Genomic DNA, 20,500 nt, shown 5'->3' with positions numbered 1-20,500 from the left:
CCAAGTTCCTCACTTAACGGAGCTCCCTTGATTGCCATCACACCTGTTCTAATAGTAACCTTGAATATCGTGTTTTCAGTGGTAATTTCCTTGAGTAGCCCTATTTTTTGTTTCTGTGAAAGACAAGTTCAGTGATCATTTCCACAATTCTTGTGTGTGCTGTATTTTATTTTAGAAGGAGAACAGAGATGTACTTTAAAGTAAGTTTTGGACACTGTGGTGTCTCTCCACCCTTAACATGGTTATTGGTGGGGTTGATTAAGCATTAGCGAATATTTTTCAAACATTAGGCTAAAGAAGTCCTAGAGTCTCTTGTTTTCCTGTATCTTGAACCACTGCTCAAACTGCATGGCTATCATACACAGTGCAGCTTTCCTGTTTTGATTCTCTAGCCTTTCTTTAGCAGGAAGACAATGAACCATACTCAGTTCATTGAAAATAAATAAATAAGTAAATGAGACTGTAGGTATCTGTTCTGAGAGCTGAAATTTGAATTCCAGTGCTTTGAGCGAAGAGTGCTTAATGTTTTTCTTGCAAATTGTAGGTGGTTTTGTCAGAATTTTAGTTTTGTATCTGAAGTACCTAATGCTGTTTGTGAACTCTGGATGATGTGTATTATTTTGGGCATAGATCTTCAAAGTCAGATATATCCTCCCTGCTTTTTGGGTTATGAGTGCTTTTTGTCTTTCACTGGATCTTGCTTTAAACCAGATCTGCTAATGCAAAACAAAACTTGTTTGTTTTGGACCAATTCTTTAACAAAGTTGTTTTTGTTTAAATTTGGAATGTATTTAATTGTACGTATGCAACTAAAGTGCGTCTGTCAGTAGGCTTGAAATTTTCTTTCTCAACAAGAAATTTATATGGCGTATGTTAGTTTTCATGACAGAGAGTTCACTAATTCTGATTCAAAATATAAACTCCAAATTGTCGCACGATGAAGGGTTTTTTTTTTTTGTTTTTTTAGTATTATTACAATTATTTTTTTACAGTGAGATTCTGAAGTTTTTTGACAGCTCAATAGCTGAATGAAACAACAACAAATTTGATGGTGTAGAATGATTTGTAGGAGAGAAGTATTCAACACTTTTTGCCCTGCCAAATATATGCCCACTCAAACCTGATGTTCTTTTTTCTTCTTTTTTTTTCCTATTTCAATTTAGAACTCATATGCACACAAACTAACTTAAGGCACATGTGAAATGAAGAAACAGTCTGCAAAAATGATATTTAAACCCAACCTATTCTCATTCAAAGGGTCATGGAAAGACATAGTGAATGTTTAGTTTCAGTGTTAATTTTCGGTTACAAAGGAACTCAGGCTGCTAGAGCGTTTTCCTCTACTGTGTTGATAGGACTAATGATTTTGGATACCTCTGTCCTTGTTTCTTCTTTATATTCTGTTTCTCTCCATCTTTACAGATTTAGCCTATAAATGCTTTATTGCATGTAAAATTGAGTTAGGCTACAAGGTGGAATGAAAGAGAGGTGCCTTCAGGGAGACTGAAGATAAATTTGGAGTGAATTTAGAGAGTGAAATAAATTTGGCTCACATGCGTTTTTGAGATTGGTCTTCAAGGGACTGTTTGAAATTCAGTTGAACTGGAACAAGTGTGATCGTTTACTCAAGTGCTTTCTTGAATATTCTGAAGTACATACTTTGGCTTGGGATTCTTTTAGTCTTCTTAAAGGTAGCCCTTTGTTCTAATCTAGTTGTCTAAGCTGCCTCTCTGGCAGTGGAAAGAGTTACGCACTTCCTGAGATTCAGTTCTGCTGCCCAAGAAAATTAGGGATACGTCGCTTTCTGAAGGTGCCCCTTTTTCTGCATTGTTTAGAGAGAGACCTTCAGCAGTTTCCTACTGACTCTTTGATGACTAAAGTTAGATAAGATTTGATTCCTCTATACTTTAATCAGCTGGGGCCAGATTTAGCATTCTGTCTTGATTCCTTTAGGCTTAAGATGAAGGTTAATTCAAAACTTGGGAGCATTGTAATTAAGAGCAACTGAGTAATTTCATCTGGATTAAACAGTGTAGCTATGCCATTAATAATTTATGGTTTTGTTTTTAAGAAAGATACAGTGAGTGTTGTTTTCCTTACACAAACACTTTGATGGTACCTTGTAACAATATAGTAGTGTATCATTTTAACTATGTTTTAATCAGCTTTAGGACATTGAACTTGGTTCGTTTTCAAACTACTAAATATACAAACAATTCAAGACCAGATGCCAAATATTTACTAAGTTAGCAGTAACTTTTAAACAGAACTTTTTTTTAACATTCTCATATAGCTCCAAAGCGTTGGTATTTAAAATTGTTAAATAAGGGGTTTCCTGCGTCTAGCTATAAAACAATCACTTTGTAAAACATGAGAAAAGACTAAAACAATCAACAGGAAAAAAGAGTCCAAATAGACTTTATGCTTGGACTGATTTGAAGTCTTGTCCTGAAATATCTGACATAAAGGATCTGAGTTTAAAGTAAGAGTACTTGGGATGTCTAACCATTACTTGGCTAAATAGCAGACCTGCAACTGAAAATAGAATGTAGCTGAATCATACAGAAAAAGTTGTGGTACATTGAATTTAATTATTTTAATGTGTTGCTGTACATAACATAAACTACTATAATAGCAGCTCCACACAGCAGGTCATTCTCTTATAAGAACATTAGGGTATTTAGCAAAATACCTTAGGCGTGGCATGCATTTTTAGTGAGACGTGCACTGGAATTCCACTTTATTTTGGAGACTAAGATCTCAGTTTTCTGTAAATATCTTCTGAAATACAATTGTTTTATGAAATAAGTATCCAGTGAAACCACTGAGATATTTATTTTAAGGTACAGGTTAATAGAAGGTTAATTTCTTGTATCCTTAATAGAAGAAGGATACAAGAAATGTCATGAAATTAATGAAAATATTTACAGGTTGGCTTGAAAAATATTTTATTATTCCCTTGGGTGGGGGTAGGGGAAGTAGAGAGAAGGAAGAGAGAGAGAGAAGAAGCACATCAACTTAATTTCATTGAACATTATAGGACTTTCCTAGTTTCTGTTTTGGTGTGGTTGAAGTCTGTTGTAAACTGTAGTCTTTGTGATGAAGCAGAAGCGCTCACAAGGAATCATTCTACTTGCAGGGCAGTAATTTTCCTACCATTACCATGCTATGCCCTAGAATCACTGTTTTGATAGCAAGAAGAACAAAAAATCTTTTGTTCTCCCAAATGTGTTTCTGTAGAACTCAGTGGTGTTTAGTTCTGGACTGGCTGATTTAGAACTGCAGTGGGAAGTTTCTTTAGATGCTGTTGGGTTTTCTTTTGCTTTGTGTAGGGGAGCCTATTATAGAATCTAGCATTTGACTGGAGTGCCCTGGTGTTGCCTGCTGCTGAATCTTACAGAGGTCAAGGAAGAGGCCTTTGGGATAACCTGTAGTTTAGGAAATCCCTTGATGTCGTTTTTGTAGTGTCATTCTTGTAGAGCTCTTTCTAAGGGATTTTTCCTCTAGAAAGTTCTTGTGGAAGCCCAGTGAAATTCCTGAGGAAAAGATAAGTCAGATTCTACAGGAGGGCAGAGCACTCTGTCTCTGATGCTGCACAGTGCACAAGTTACCTTCATGAGATCAGTGCCTCATTTTCAGTTACATCGACTCAGATTATTCACGCATCAGGAAACATTGGTGTCATAGATGCAGGAATTCATCTTGCTTAGTGCCATACTCGCTCTGTGGTGCTAAGAGGAATAATGAATAATACAGATTCTTTGTCACAAATGTCAGTAGATATGGTTGAGTTCACACAGTTTGAAGAAGATTGTCTCCATTTTTTTTTATCTTGTCTGTTTTCAGTGTAGAACTGCAATGTTAAAGAATGAAGCATGAATATTGGCACAGGTTCCAGCAGATCAGAGCAGGAAGATAGATGGAAGAAAATGGATTAGAAGGAATTTTTTATAAGGAACAAGGGAGCAGGTGTGGTCTGCAAGTAAACAAATTGTTCAAAGAATAAGTGCATAGAGTACAACATCATAAGATGGGAAAAAGTCTGCTTGAATCTTCAAACCCTGTCTCTTGCTATTTGAAATGGCTGCACTGTACAAAAGAATTAATGAAGTGATAGACTATCTTTTCTTTCTTTTCCTTCCAGCTTGAAATTGCAGAATCAGTTGAGAGTTCTGCCATGCTGAAGTTGTGGTGGTTTTTTTTTTCTTTTTTTTTTTCTTTTTTTTCCCCAAACATGTAACGTAGTTAGTTGGATCTAGGTGCTCATCTGCGTATTTAACCTTTTCATGATCTGAAGCTGCAATCAAGAACTGAGTTGACTCCATTTTTGGGAAAGTCCTTGAAACCACTAATTTCCGTTGGAAATGTTGAGGAAGTAGCAAATCTTATTCTCTGACAAAAGATTTCAAAGTTTCTGAAGAGTTTTTCTCAGTTGTTAAAGACAGGATGCTCAGTCTACTAAGGAAAACCCATTAGCTGTTGTTTCGGAAAGTTTTTGTCTGTAATTCAAGAACTAAATTTGACATGCTTCAAGATTTTACTCTCCTTTGTTGACAAAAAATAATGCTTAACAACGTGATTCCGAGTATTTCAGTATGCGGTACAATTTTAGAGGCTTGAAATGGTAACTTTTCAGTCTTTTGATTTCTGACTTCTTTCAATTCTGAACTTGTTTGGGAGCTCTCACAAGACATGAGTGCTCTTTGACATATGTAGACTACAGAATGGCTTTCGAGTAATCCTGTTTAGAATTTGAAATAGCATTCAACTAATATTTTGTATACAATTATTTCTCTATGCTAGCATTTTTCCCCAATAGTTATTTCTAGATTTGAAAAAAAAAAAAAAAGTGATTGAATGCTGTTATAGCAGTATATTGTCAAAAGACTGCATGCATTCATCTGTGGGGTAATAGCAGCATGTTATTATTTCAGGTATTGGCGGATAAACATGGCAATGCCTTGTGGTTGAATGAAAGGGAGTGCTCTATTCAAAGAAGAAATCAAAAAGTTGTGGAGGAAGCACCAAGGTATGTATGCTGGACTCTCTGCAGCTACATAGTTACTGAAAAGACATTTGGAAAACTGATTTCATTGTACAATTGCAAGCTAAGTATATTTAAAAAGATGCAAAGAAAATACTTGCTATGTTTTAGTATGTTACAGCCATTTGAGTGTAATGGACAGCCTGGTCTCGTGGTTGACGACTCTGCCTGTGGCAAGGGATTTGAAACTGGATGATCTTGTGGTCCTTTTTGACCCATGCCATCCTCTGATTCTGTGATGATAACGTACTTAAGAGGGTGGCTGGATCTTGCTTCATTATGTCCTTCTGTAAGGAGAAAAAGGATATTTTGTTATATTTTTTTATAAAATAGATATGGATCATAAAATAGATACGGATCATAAAATAGATACAGATCTTACCAGTCAAATATATGGAGTATATGAGATGATCTGAGATACTTTCCTTTCCTTTACCATTCAGCTTTTGGATTTGAAAGCCAAATAAATATGGAATAAAGATCTATAGGAATGGTAAATTGGATATTTGGCTGTTATAGTAATTATTGGGGAGCCAGATAATGTGGGCTTTTTTTTCGATTTTGAAATGAATATCAAGTTCTAAATACTCTACACCACTTCTACTACTGTTCACAGTAATGAATTATGGATGTAGGTGTCCAGTAATCCAGAGATCCCAAATGGTCTTAATCCCATGGGTTTCAAATGGAACTGAAATACACTGATTTTGTCAAAGGTGTGGCCTTTCTGTGTTCTCTACTGTGTGATGTCCATCAGAGTATATGCAGAAAAAAGGGCAGGAGGAAGTTCTGATTTCAGAAAACGCGACAGAGGTATATGTCCGCGGGTGGGAATTCCCTACATTATGGATTCATCAATTGGAGTGGGTTTGACATTTTTACAGCACAGAACTGTGATGCAACAGTTTAGGATATGAGGGAAAGCACGTGATTCAATTGATGTTTATTTATAGGCAGCATACAAGTTAATGTTGGATCATTGTGGGTGGGACTGGAACTGTGTTTGACCTAGATTTTCAATTTAAAAGAATTCAAGGATGCAAACCTAGTAATAAATGCTTAAATAGCTTTTGTTGCTTCCTGTAGCTCTTCTGGATTTCTCGGAAGTATTGTGCCTAGGATTCTGACTGTGTTTTTGTTTATGCAATATGAAGGCTTCGTGTCCCAGTATAATATGTGTGTGCATATATGTATACCTAAGCACTTAGGAGAGTTTTTTGTCTCAGCAGTACATATAAGTTGCTTCCTGCTCATGCTCCGTGCCTGTGGTGAATTGAAAGGAGTGATAGGTCTTTCTATTTCCAGCCAACCATGACTAACTAGAGCATTTCTTTCATCAGAAGTATCAGCCTTTTAACTTTCTTGAGCTTCTCTGTTGGAGTTGCCAGTAAGTTTTCTTACCACTTTCTGTAACTCTAGAAAAGAGTGTGAGCAAGCCAACAGCTTCCAAAATTTGGCATGAAAACCCTTCTTTCTCACTGCTGTTGGCTGTTTTAGACCTTCGCAGCTCTTTATTGACAGCTTTGGAAGCCTCATCTGCGTTACAGCTGCTTGCAATTGACTGCAGAATTCTTCCTGGTAGCAGTGATGGTTCACTTCACCTAACTGATTAATGACTCCTGGACACATCTTTTCTTGAGGAAGTATGCTGTCCACACTAGGTTATTAATATTTTTTCTCTCCTATTTTATGTGATAGCTGCCATTAAGATCTCTCAGCTAGGTCAGAGTCCCTTATTTTTATACTGCATAAAGCTGAGGAGATAGGGATGTTATAGGCTATTTGTATTTTGTACAGCTTTGACCTCTTCTCAAATGTGTTTTGATTCACTTTAGGCCTGTGGTAGCTTTTTCTGATGTATCTAACTGATTTTAAGAGACAGACTGTTGGGGATTGATGGGGTTTGGAAATAATCTTCATGATTTTGCTAAGCATAGCTAAGTCTGCAGCTATCAAACATATCCTGATGGGATCATCTCGAGTTTGATTCTCTGGTTTTCCCAGGGAAGTTGTCTTGTTTTAAAATGAAACAAAAGAAGCACGCTTGTCTTTTAAGGAGTGTTCTGCTCGTTAGCGCCCTGATGGGCTTACAGTATTTAAGGGAGTCCTTGTGTTCACGGTGGATCAATCCTCTCGTCTCAAATAGGAGACTAACAAACTTTGCTTATTCCCTTTTACCATAGTCAGTTGTCCTACTCTGCCTGTTTCGGAAAGCAAGGATAGTAAGATCGTCTGAGCGTCGACAGTTTTTTAGTTAGTGTAGAGCATAGGTTTCCTGGCATACTTTGAGAGCTGGACAGAACTTCTGGTGACTCAGAAGAATTTTGTCTTCAACTTCAACTTCAGACCTTTTTGGCTTTTCACTTTACAGGTTGAAATTTAAACAGGTGAGCAACATTTGTCTGTTGTTTATTGGTTCAGTTTTTGTTCCTTCTCTCCCAAACTCTCTGTTCCTTTTCAGAGATGGTTGCTATGAGAGACAGTGTGCTTTGGCAAAATAAAGTGTTAGGCTGTTCTTGTATTTTTCGGTCTTGTAGGGCATTTAAGAAAGGAATAGTACCCATGTAGATAAAGAGTCCGAAAACTTATCAGAAAATTCACTAATTCCTTAAGATCAATTCAAAATGAATTGATCGGTGGAATGTAAATATATTCGAATGTTAGTTGACTTCCCATTGTGTAAGTGGAGCTCAAAGGATTGTTCTTAACTTTGTTGAGAGCAGGTGTCCTTTTTAGCCATTACAGGACCTGTAAAAGCTCTCTAAAGCGTTTTATTTTGCCTCAACACTTTGGTGAAAGAACGTCCAGCTGATCAGAGGCACTTTGTTATCTGTTCTATTTGATTCCCAAAGTTAGATTTTAACCACATTTACTGGTTTTGAGTTCAGATTGGCTATCCATTCAGCCATAATTTCCTGAATATGCTTATGACTTTCCACTGAATTATCTGAAATGGTCTTATGGAGAAATACCATTGAAGTGCTTTTCTATTCACTATGATCACCCAGCACTGTCCTTTTCTGTGGCAGTCAGAGAGATCAAACATTTGACCCACTGTGAACTGACATTTAAGTACTGTGTCTCAAAATGCTTAATGTCAGGACCCTTGCTGTTAAACCTTCTCTGTACAATTTCAGGCCTTTCCTGTTTGTAGAGTTGTAGGCTGGTTTGGGTGGAAAGAGATCTTAAAAACCATCCAGTTCCAACCACCTGCCATGGGTATGGACACCTCCCAGCAGACCAGGTTGTTCAAGGTCCCATCCAACCTGGCCTTGAGTGCTTTTGAGCATGGGATATCTACAGCTTCTCTGGGCAGCCTGTGCCAGCGCTTCACCACCCCCACTGGTCGTATAGCACCTGCCATTCTGTTCTGTACTGTCACATAAGATTTGTATCATCAATCATCATCCACCGTGATCAAGTCCTTAGAACAGGCATGTCCAACCTGTAGCCCACAGGCCACATGTGGCCCTGGGCAGCTACTAAGGTAGCCCCACAGGATCATAAGCTTTTAATACTACAATGTGATTTTCAGCAATACTTCTCATGGGTTGATTGCATGTAACTTGAAAGTAAACTGTATGGATGACAGTGGAATTCTGTGGAGGGGAGGCTGCAGTGCTAACTCTGACTCTTGTGCCTGCCACACACACAACCCATGTGTATTACACGATCGATATGCTTGTGATGCTTGGTGACTGCCAATAATACTTAAACCTACATATATGTGTGTGCCTGTGAACACATGCATTTTTTGTTACTAAGCAGACATGCAAGTTTTCTTACTAATGATTAAACTTGGGCTTTTGTAATTTCATAAAATAATTTAATAAGTTCACACCTTCACTGTGGAAGAAATATCCAGAATACTTGTGTAATACTGACAAATTTTGTAATTTTCAATGTCTCATAAAGCTCACAAAAAGTATAACATAATTTGTGATATCTTTTTAATTAGTTTCGTGATATGTATTTAATTAGTGCTTCAGCCAGTTACAGGAGTTCCTTGAAGGTATGGATGCTGGTTATGGGGACATCATTTACTTTTCTGAAGGAAGGCAGCTAGGTCAGAGTAAAATCCTGAAAAGTCTTTATGATTTGTGAAATAAAATGAAGTCATTTATGGAATCAGCAGTAAAAATTTGTGCCAGAACATGAGGATGAAAAATGGGTCACAGATTTAGCATTTTTGGTGGATTTGACAGCTCATTTAAATGAGTTAAATGTGTCTTCAAGGTGAAAATCCAACTTATCTTTGCTGTGTTTCAAACCATAACAGCCTTTGAAATAAAACTTAAGTTATTGTAAACTCAAAGCAGGGCAAATAATGTCATGCATTTTGATACATTGGCTAAACACAGTCCTGTGACCAACAGAAAGTATGCAATTGTGCTTTCTGTTTTGATAAAGGAATTTGAGAATAGGTTTCAAGGTATCAAAGAAAATCATAATTTTTTTACATGTTTGCTACTCCATTTTCAGTTGAGATTAAAACATTACCTGCAGATTTTCAAATGGAGTGTATACCGTTGGTATTAGACACCCAACTCAACGAAAAATTTGAACATGTCTCTTTACCAGTCTTTTATAAACCCTATCTTACAAGAGAGAAATGTTTGTCACTCCACAATCACGCCTCATTCATGTCATTGCTTTTTGGCAGTATGTACATTTGTGAACAAATGTTTCCACACAGAAAGAGCAAAATGAGATTAAAAAAAAAATATCTAAAGAACTCACTAACAATTGCAGCCATTGCTATTGTATGAGGCACTGATGCAGTAGTTCACAAAAACAAGGTCAAATATCCCACTAGTTTTATGTTTTTTGTTGCCCTTTTTTCTATGCCTGATACAATTCCTCTTCACTCAGTGCAACCCAGACATGCCAAAAGGTTGGACGCCCGTGGCTTAGAACTTGCTAGCTGCCTGCTTATTTTCATTGGTTGTGTCTACTTCAGAGGTTTTAGGTGATGCTATGTCCCTTGATTTGAATCGTAGCACGAGACCTTCAGAATAAGGTTACTCCTGTAACACAGTCTCAACTGTTTCCTAAAATTTCTCTGAGTTTCAACTCAGGTGGGAAATCATTTTCTTAGTATATTTTTTTCCTTTTCTTACTAGACATGTGTGTTCAGAATTGTGGTAGACTTGTCTATCTTAGACATTAGTTTTGCAAGTCCTTTTAAATTGAAAGATGCTCTTTCAATTTCAGTTCAAAGGACAAATATGTTTTTTATTATTTCTGCCTGTGACAGAAAGATCTAAGAGGAGATTTCAAAAGGGAAGCTACTTTACCAGTAAATGCCTGCACTGCAATGCAAGTGAAACAGTCAAACTCTTCTTGTGACCTTGTTGGCATGCACCATTGTTAGCTTCTTTCAGAAATCTTTCTATTCTTGGAAGGTGCACAGACAGCAACTTCTTTCACTTTCTGCAAGCGCTAAGCTCTCTCAGTAACATCTCAGTATAAAGCGAAGTATTTTAGGTTCATATTCCAGATTACCTGCCAAGGTGTTGTATAAAGTCACCAGTAATTTAGAATAGAGTAGACAAGAACTTAATGGAATAATATGTCATTCCTGAGCACTGCATGTACAAGTTCTTCTCAGAGCTGTGCAGCATACATGTGTGCCAGACCACTTTTCCTGTCACTCTGTCTGGAAATCCTTGAAGAATTCTGGGCTAAGGGAAACTGTGAGCCTGTTCTGTTTGTAACCATACAGAATTTAGATGTGGAGGCCAAAACTGTGTTCTCCAATTCTATTGCGTATTTATGCCTGCAGTGTGGTAGTAAGAACAAATATCTTGAAGAAGAATGGTTATTGTAGGTAAGTAAATATTTTAAACAAACAGCATGCCCCACTATTTCTTAGAGTAGATAAGCTGACCTTGAAATTTAGAAAATGGGGATACTATTATCTCCCAGTGCAGCGATATCTTCAGAGGAAGGTTAATGTTACAAGCTGAGCAGGGACTTGACTTTATCTGAGTGACAATGATAAAGATAGTTTAGGAAACATTATCTGATGAATTGAAGGTGGAGAGTTAACATATTGCCCATGTGGTCACCTCTCTGGATGTAGACACAGTAGAACAAAACAATTGGACTGTCTTTGATCAACTTTACAATAGCTTGAAGAAGGTCTTATAAGTGAAATGTCAGGTCTGATCTTATTTGTTCTTTCTGGTGCTTTTATCTGGTGAATCCTTTTTATTTTGAAGCCTTCATGCTGCCATAGGAGCTATTTGGTTGGAAGAATTAAAGGCATATGTGTGAGAAAAAGTTGAAGTCAGGTTTAAAATGCTGTGTTTTCAAGTGATGGCTAATTATACTGGAGAAGATTTATTTCACTTGTATAAGGTGAGTGGTTAAAGAATGGAGAAACAATGATAGGAAGAATATGAAAGGAAAGGCGATAGAGGGGAATAGGAAAACTTGACTTAATTAACCTAGCTGATTGCAGGGATATTCCAGTCGTTTTAGAGCATAAAGCATAACCACATGGCAGAGATCAAGTTGAGCAGTGTGACACTTCTATTCCATTCTTCGGCTACAGCAGGAGGTGTACAGAGAGATCTCTGACATACATTTAACAAACATAGGGAGACACCACTGTAATAAGGGGGAGTAACTGTCTTTTATCCATATAAGAAGTAATAATGGTTATTCTAGAAATAGAATATTAAGCCAATATTGAAAAGGTTCTGTTCTTCATAAACTACTCGTTGACCTTTCATGATCAAAACCTTGCAGAAACCCCGAGTTGAATTATAAGTTAATGACTCTGTGTAATATGTTACCTTATTGAATCAAAGTAAGAAATATTATGAAACTCTTTTGTTATCGGCACCTATTTTTGATAGATAGGGCACAGTTTCACACTTCTTTTTTTTTCTCTGATCTGGCATAGGATCTACTGATAGCTTTCCTGTGTTCTGTGATCTTTTCCTGTTGACCCCACTGTTGCCAAGAAAGATATTTTTTCCACTAAAATTCTGAAACTGCTTGCCTTACTGTCCATTGGAATCCACCCCTGTGGTGCTAACTTGACTAAGGTTCTAGGAAGCACTTTTCTCATGGAGAGAAGTATCTATTCCTTTGCCTCTCAGTTTGTCTGGATATTTCCTTGGTCTTCGTGTCCTGTCAAAGATGGTTTGTTATAGCAGAAATTTCTAGCTGTTGTGTGGTTTTCAGTTTTAATAAAACAAAACAAAAGAACAACAAGCCAGAGGTAAGTCCAAGCCTAGGCTTCTGTCTGAGTGCAGTCCGGGGCACAAGGTGGAGCTTTCCTGCTATTGACAGAGCCACTTCATATACATGGAGGCTCTTTACTAGTCCTTTATAGAATTAGGACCAGCTCTTCAAGACACTTCAAGAAGTATATAACATTTGATACAGTGACCTTTCTGTTTTAGCCTTGGAATTAAGGTAGAAGTGGCTTCCTACTCCTGTATAGAAGTAATTGATAGCTGAGATACATGCCCTAATATACATCACCACATAAATATAGTAAACGTGTCTAGAAGCTCCTATAAAACAAATGTTTATGTGCCGTTTTTACTTGAAGGTCAGTGTATGAGGGTGAAACGCTGTCTATTCCACAGCTTTGATCGAAAACCACAGAAATTTCTGTAGCAATAAGTTAACTACATGCATAGATTATAATCTGTGTATGCTATAAATCCAAATTTACAACATAGAGGAGGGGAACATGCAGGATATGTATTGTCCTCAGTCTTTCAGTGCATTTGGCCAATGAAAGTGGTGTATTGATTTCCTAGAATGAGAAGGGTTGGAATCCCAGTGAATCCCAAGGTGGTAGCTGAGCTGCTCTTCAAATGCCCTTGAGTGATATTTGTGCTTTGTGGAGAGTAATGAATTGCAATTAATGAACACTTATAACTAGTCTTAAGCTTACAAATAAAGCTGAGAGAGGAGATACAGAAGGTGAAGGCTTATCATGGCATTATTGACTGTTTTTTTTTGCTAAGTATTATGGATACACACATTTTTTTCATTACAATTTTACTCTTATAGGAGGCTCAAGCAAATACTTCATGAACTTCCAGAATTTCTTTATTGCGTAGAGCATTAGTGAAACAGACGTGGTTTTAGTTTGGAGTCAGAAGACAAATTCTCCTTAGACCTCCTGTCTTGTGTTTTGACATTCTTGTTTCTATTGGGTAGTTTCTTTCCTGAACACTCATTATGGCTCTTTTTTTCTTAGTTACAGTATTCATGAAAATAGATATGCTTTCTAAAATGGCATGCATTTGTATGTATTTATTTTCATTTAACTTGAATTTTTATAGATCTTGGTGCTCTAAAAATTAAAAATATATATCAGAGAGTACTGTTATTTATCTTTAATCTCCAGTACATTAGTGGTTAACTGTGAGTATGTAGTGTATCTGTTTAGGAGCAATATATGTGTAAAGGCATACATTTGACAGTTTTCACATACTTTCATTCCTTGAATAATGGTACTGGTAGTTTAAGCAGAAAATGAAATGATTCTTCATCTTTTTTTTTTTTTTTTAACTGAAGAAAGGCATTGTTTTTGTATTGTAGCACTTTTCTAGATCCTGAAACTCGAAGAGCAATGGGAGAACAAGCAGTAGCTCTTGCCAAAGCAGTAAAATATTCCTCTGCTGGAACAGTAGAATTCCTAGTGGACTCCAGTAAGAATTTCTACTTCTTGGAAATGAATACTAGACTTCAGGTAAGAAAAACAGCTCTTCAGATTCAGAAAAGTGTTATTTAAAAAAACAGAACATAACCTCCTTCCATACTTAGGGGTCTGCTCCTGCAAAGACTTACACATAACTAAGTTGACGGATGTGAGCACTTCCAACTGAACTTAAAAGATCCAGTCACTTAAATAAGCCTGTGTATACAAGACTTCTCAGTCTTGAGCCCTCGTAGAGCACTCAAGTAAGCATTCAGGGGTTTTTTTTGCTCTTTGTTACACTTGACCTAAAGACCTTTCAAGAGGTCTCTGTTAAGTGCCACTGTGAGCACACAGTAAGTGACTAGCCACTGTGCTCTGATGCTTTTCCCCCTGGTCCCTCACGTTTCTTTTCTGTTTGATGATCGCTTACTGAGTATCTCTGGGAGGGTGACTAAAGCTATGTGTATATCAGAAATAAAAACACTGGCGATCTGCATGTGATTGAAAATGTGAGTGGAATGCAACTTTGCTAACACAGGGTAGGTTTTCTGTAACAACTCATAGAGCCGGGGATAGATGTTACAGTGTGTTCTGCAAATGAGTGGATGATCTGCTTCCTGGACAGCCGCACTCCTACCTCTCAGTTGATCCTGATAATGTGGTTCTGGTAATAATTGAAGAAAGCAGGTATATGCCTTGAAGTCTGAATGTCACTCTCAGAAAGAGGAAGAAAGTCCAACTTGTGAGAATGTAAATAGGATCATCTCTATCCTCCTTCTCTCGCTTTGTTAAATTACTCTAGAAAGACTGAAATGTGGAATCAAACAATAGAGTGATTAGCTTCTTTTTCAGTTTTAGCTACGTTTCTTTAGGGCTGCATTCAGCCTGCTGCGTGCACATGTAAGCAGTGATAGAGTGTAAAGAGATGCTTGAAATCCTAACATATTTGAATAACTTTGTGTAATGGCTGGGTAAAGAAATGAGATAGGATTGGGGCTCAAAGGAGTGGGGGTATTAAAGGAGTGGGTACCAAGTGAAGACTTTGGGTAAAATTTGCCTTTCCAGGCAGCAGTGTTTTTGGAACAACTCATGGCAATTGTAATTTACTTACACTTTTGCTAGGAGTTTGTATTCTAGGCACAATCCTTTTTACCTTAGATTCTATTAGAAAGAGCAACTGTTAATTGCTCTGTGTAATTTATTAAGAGGTTAAGAGGAATTTCTCCATTTGAACATATTCTTTGTGTTCTTCTTGAGCTTGTAGTTCTTGAGAGAATAATTTTCAGACACTCTCCACTCTCCTGCATGAAGAAAATTCATGCTTGGTTTTCTGTGTAGCACACCTGAAGTCCAAAACCATTTCCTCGCTCTAACATACCACTGGCCATAAATTCCTAAGTGGAAATAATCTCTAAGTATGCTTAGAGCTGATTCTCTTTTCAGTTTGTTTTGTTAAGATGCTATCTTAGCTGTTTTTTTTTTTTGTGTGTGTGATGTCTCTCCTTAATTTGTAGTGGTAAGAACTTTCAAAGTTCCAAGCCTCAAGCTTGCTCAGTTGCAGAGATCTCCACATACACAGTAAGAAAGCTTCCATGATTCCATCTTTCAGGATTTAAAATCAGGACTTTAAAGGCTCTTCTTGAAATGTATTTTCTCCGATTCTTCCCCAGACTTACCCAATTGGTCTGTCACTTTTGCCAGGTCTCAGGCTTTCCCTTCTGTTCAGTTAACAGTTATGCAACTAACATCTCCCTTCTAATAAGAGCCAAACAGAAACTCTAATGAAGCTTTTTTTGTCCAGATTTAACTTCAGGATGAGGAATGTCTCCAGATGTCCTTCAATTGCTTTGGTCTTTTCCTTTTGCACCTTCCAACTGTGAACGATGACTAACAGACTCACTTGCCCTTTTTTTGAGTAGTACTCAACAGTTGGAAGTACTTCCTTAAATGATAAACATCTTGTCCATAAATCATATTTCTAAGGTCTTTGTCAGTGTGCATCACAGACACAGATACCTGTCGGCATCATCAGAATGTTTCTACTAAATTATGCAAATTTCTGTCTCTGTTTCAGTATTTATGCAATCTCTAATCAGATCACTGCGATCTTTTTTACTTTATATGAAGACTTCAGAATAAACTTGCATAAAGCCAACTAGACCATGTCCAACACTTGACAAGGCTTGCTGACTTCTCCCCTCTGTCTCTTTGGTGTATGTCAGGGGTCTTCTAATGTGTTTTGTAGATTATTTTGCAGTAAATGAGAACTGTTATTGTTTGACTATCTTTTTGGGGAACTCTTTGGGAGTATACCTTTTCTGCTGAACAGTCCTGCAAGTACAGAATAAAGAGCACCTTACAAGAAGTTAGTATTTTATGTAATTTTTGTGTGAGGTGTTGCTGCAACGTGAGATTGGAAAGTGATTAAAAAAGCGTGTGAATCAGCTTCATTGTCTCTTCTATGCTACATAAATCTTTTACAGATGTTTTAATCATTTAGATAGAATGACTTATTCTCTGCTAATGCCAACGCGCTTTTTGTTACTTGCTTTTCTGCCATCTTTCAAAAGCTAGCTGATGAGACACGAGATTGGATAATTGAATAGCAAAACTTGTTATTTTCCCTTTTTGTAGGAAAGTGTAGAAACGTCTGTTCTGCCAGCTACAAGGGAACTTCCTGTGTGCTGTCACTTAGTGCACTTTTGCAGTGGTTTTTAGGCAGCTACCACTGCTAAGTTGTTGAGGCAGACCAGATGTTGAATATCTGTTTCTTTAAAGCTGCTCATGCTGTGGTGTGCTTTATGTTACCTAGTTGTCATCAGTCTAATAAAAGGCAGTCATAACCCAAAGTAGCTAAACAAGAGCTTTGAAATAAAAGTTACTGACCCCTAACTTCCAAATTGCATCAAAGTCTCTGTATCAAACTACCTTCAGAAGTGCTGGTTTTCACCAGAAGTTTTGTTTTCCAATGGAAAACAGAATTTAAATGTTGTCCTTTTTTGACTTGATAGGAAGAGTCTGCAGTCTGTAAATAAAGAATATCTGTTAAGATATGGGTGTGTAGTGTGACTGAGCTTCTTAAAAGGGAATCAAGCAAAGGGTAAGTATCAAATGATTGTAGTACCTTGAAATGAGAAGCGTCTCTTGTTGGCTTGAGAAAAGCTGAGACAACTATGATGATGGGTATGAAGAGTACAGTTACTCTGAGTACAGTTTGTATATCTGTTTCTCAGATCAGCTCCCAACCTTCTGCCTCCTTCACGTGTGAATGATTTAAAATGACAAGTGAGCACTCCCTTCCTCCTCAAAACATAACTAAGTTTGCTTAGAGTCTTATTGAAAAGATGAATTGCACGGACTGAATACAGTATTCAGTTCAGCGCAGTGAAGTTGAGAGACACTGTAGTTTGAATAGCGACATGTTTTCTCCTCGTGACAGCTTGAATATCATTACCTCTTAGGGAATAAAAGTTACTTTTGTAGAATATTCTATTGATGTGTTTCTAAGAGGTTTATTGGAAACAAATGGCATGCCCTGTGTTTTTATTTTACAGTTAGTTGTATTTTACTGTTTAATGTAAATGTTCTTTTAAAGTAACTTGTTTCCAAGGCATAAGGCAAATAAATTTCCACACATCCATAAGCTATCACCATACCATGGCTTTTGTTCATATGTTCTAATGCTTCCATCAGACTTTAGTGTCACCTGGAAAGTGTGGTATTCCAGAGCTTTCACTGGAGTTCACTGTATTCACTGTACAAACTGTTTTAGAGAACAGAGGAAGAATTACACACGCAACAGTTCTGTCCCTTTCTACCTTCCTCTTCATCTGTTTCTCCTTATGAAAATATAAAAAGCATGGTTGAAATACGTAGAAATCCTATTGGTTTGGAGTTCCAGCGATGTTAACTCTTACTTCAGTCAGTCTCGTGACGGTATCTGTATTCTGTTGCCCATTATTAGGCAGCACCTGCCACACCGTTTGCTTAGTGAAGGGGGGGAAGCGCTGGAAAACATTGCGGCTGGGCCGTGTAAGCAGAAGTAGCAAAATGTAAATAGCAAAGTGATGAGCTCAGTCGGGATTGCCAGAGAAAACCACAGCGAGGACGGGACTTCAGTTTCCATAGCAGACTCATGGGATGGCAAGAGGTGGTTTTGTTGTCCTTGCATGCGTAACTGTCTGGAGGATGAATTGTGATAGGTTGGGAAGGAGGACGGCAGCAGTGAAAGGGGCTGTCAGCGGTTAGGGGAGTAGATTTGTACAGAGGCTGAATGGGGGGATTTCAAAGTAAAGTCTCAAGTGACTGTTTCTGCCGTTTGCGGAGGCTCTTCATATTTCTTAATACTGGAATCTTGTTTTACTGTGACACTTTGCTTCAGTCATTTTAAATAGGCTAACGAACAGTGTCAGATGGTAAAGACTTTCAATTGCTACTAACCTGGGCTGAATTTGAACTACTGACCTAAAGGTGAAAGGTCTCTTATCCCATTACCAATCCCCTAAGCCCACCAGAATCCATTCTGCACACAGTTTATACCAGCTGTTCATGGCCATTTTTAGAACCGAAAGAAAAGGTGATTTTGCTGCCAAACAACACTTCTTCACACAAGAGGGTCAGCCGACAACAGTTAACCAGATTTTTGCCACATTCTTGCCTCCTAATGCAACTTCCATTATGTAGCTACTGGTTGTCTGCTTTTCAGGCTTTCCAAAAGAACTACAGAAAAGCATTGCTAATTGTTGTTGACAGAAGAGACCGACATTGTTTGTCTAAGTCATTGAATCTGAAAGATGCCATTAACAGTGCTGCCAGGGCATGGAGTGATATCTTAGAGACAACGCTACCACATAGCTATCATAGAATACTATTAAAAAAGTAGAGAGAAAGGAAGCTCCATTTTTTTTATAAGAAGAGGAAAAAAAAAAGATCTCTTTTCAAATGATACATTAGTTTCTTTCCTTTGGTGAATTTAGTGTAAAGAAAATGCAAGAATGGCCGCATTGTGACAAGACCCATCTTGAACTAAGTACTTGGAGAGCCCTTTAATGCTACAGCTAAGTATAGTCAAAGCAGACATAGCATCTCTCATAAAGAAAGTGTAAGACGGTTTTGTTGGGAGCAGAGTTTCTTTGTTTTCTTAGATGGAGCTCGAAGTGGAAAGGAATTGTGTAGAAACAGTGAATTTCAAGAGTTCTTCAGAAAGTAATGTTGGAACTGCAAGCTAAATAACCTGTTGATATCAAGTGCTTGTTGTCGAGAACACAGAAAAGACACTTGGTACTCATAGGCTATACAAGTTATTTCTTACCTGCATCTGCCCAGTGCAGTAAAGAAACAAACACTTGTAAAACAGAAGTTGCCAAAAGTGAATCTGTGATTACTGGAAGATAATTTTGTGTGAAGAAATAATTTTTTTTTCAAAGCTTATACTGTCATAAAAAACAACAACAACAACAAACCAACCACAACACCTACTTAGTACCAAATATCTCTGCCCTAGCTTTTATTTCTGCGACTAAACTCAGAAGTCTGCCTGAGCATCTCAGTACAAATCAGATGATTTTGTAGTTCTGGTTGTGCTTGTTTCTTTGATCAAATAGTAATCAATCAGAATGTAAACAGCAATGCATATTGTCTACTGTTTATACAAAATGGCAACGTGGGACTTCTGTTATGCATTTCTGTGTTCTTTCCTGTGTGTTTTCATCAAGCTAAGCCTTGTCAGTTCTTCAGCAACCTTTCTGAAAATCTGTTTTTCTTAACATGTACCTGAAATTCCCACATGCATGTGCTGTTGTGAACTACTGTGGAGGAACTACTTTGCAGAAAGATGATGTGACCCCAGAGTGCTCTTGTTCATAGCAGTCAGAAAGCTGGCATGCCTGAATAGGAGAACATGTGTGCATCTCTGTTGCTGTTCACTTTTCCAAAATAGAAAAGAGGCTCGTTGAAATAACAGGGGCTGAGGAGCATCTGTAAGTTGCTGGGTTTGGGTTAATTGATACTGGATTTGGAGCAGAAGAAAAGCCCCTGGGTTTCCAGGTGAATTATGTTTCCTGGAAGCTGGTGAATGTTGAAAGTTAGCTTTTAGATTATTTATTTGAATGTAAAGGAGCATATGATACCATCCAGAGGTTTACAGTAGTGGGGTAGGGATGGCGTGGGCTGTAGATTTAAGCTACTGAAACTTGGATTTTCTTGGCCTCTGTGGTCTGTTTGAATGCTCCAACTGATGTGTGAGTAAGCTGATTCCTTGTGCATGCAGGAACGAGAGTGCAACCTGTGAGAATACCCTTAAGGGTTTGCTATTAGACCTGAGTACCTTACCGGTTGTGAGAAAAAATTGTACTCTGAAAGTATTCCCCTGAATATAAGGGGAATTAATAATTCCCCTGAATTAGCCACTGCTAATTTACCTCTTAGCTTGAACTGTTTGTAAGCATTACATGACTGTTTTTGTAACTGAGGATGAACCCCGGCATAAAGCTGTAAGACTGCCGGCAGTCACAGAATAGGGCAAGAATTAGCAGCACTTCCGTACTGTACTGGGATCTGTTGCTAGTTGCACTGCCATGTTGACAGGTTCCCCTGGCTTTTTTTGCACCTATTTCATTATCTATGAATTGGGATTTCGTTATTATTTTCTGACAGACTTGGTCACCAGTGCTGCCAGTACCTTGTGGTGTGTGGACTGGAAGATGAGGGGAACAAAACCGCTTGTGCTTACAGGGAAGGGATTGCTGTGTGGTGTCTGAGAAAGAGCACATCCCGTATGAAGG

General features: G+C 37.8%; 1 protein-coding gene across 9 annotated transcripts in view; it reads left to right on the top strand.

The window, feature by feature from the left end:
- The window catches only part of PCCA (propionyl-CoA carboxylase alpha subunit), a 270,716-nt gene that overhangs the window by 98,640 nt on the left and 151,576 nt on the right, over window positions 1-20,500 (top strand). For all 9 annotated transcript variants that reach the window (XM_040706028.2, XM_416970.8, XM_046913872.1 and 6 more), the window contains 2 exons: window positions 4,935-5,029; window positions 13,619-13,769. In XM_040706028.2, coding sequence (XP_040561962.1) covers window positions 4,935-5,029; window positions 13,619-13,769 — 246 coding nt within the window. The remainder of the gene's footprint in view (window positions 1-4,934; window positions 5,030-13,618; window positions 13,770-20,500) is intronic.

The sequence above is a fragment of the Gallus gallus genome, chromosome 1 (assembly GCF_016699485.2).
Source record: "Gallus gallus isolate bGalGal1 chromosome 1, bGalGal1.mat.broiler.GRCg7b, whole genome shotgun sequence".
In the NCBI taxonomy this organism is placed as follows: Eukaryota; Metazoa; Chordata; class Aves; order Galliformes; family Phasianidae; genus Gallus; species Gallus gallus.
The sequence above is the reverse complement of the archived record's forward strand: the minus strand, read 5'-3'. Positions and strand labels throughout refer to the sequence as shown.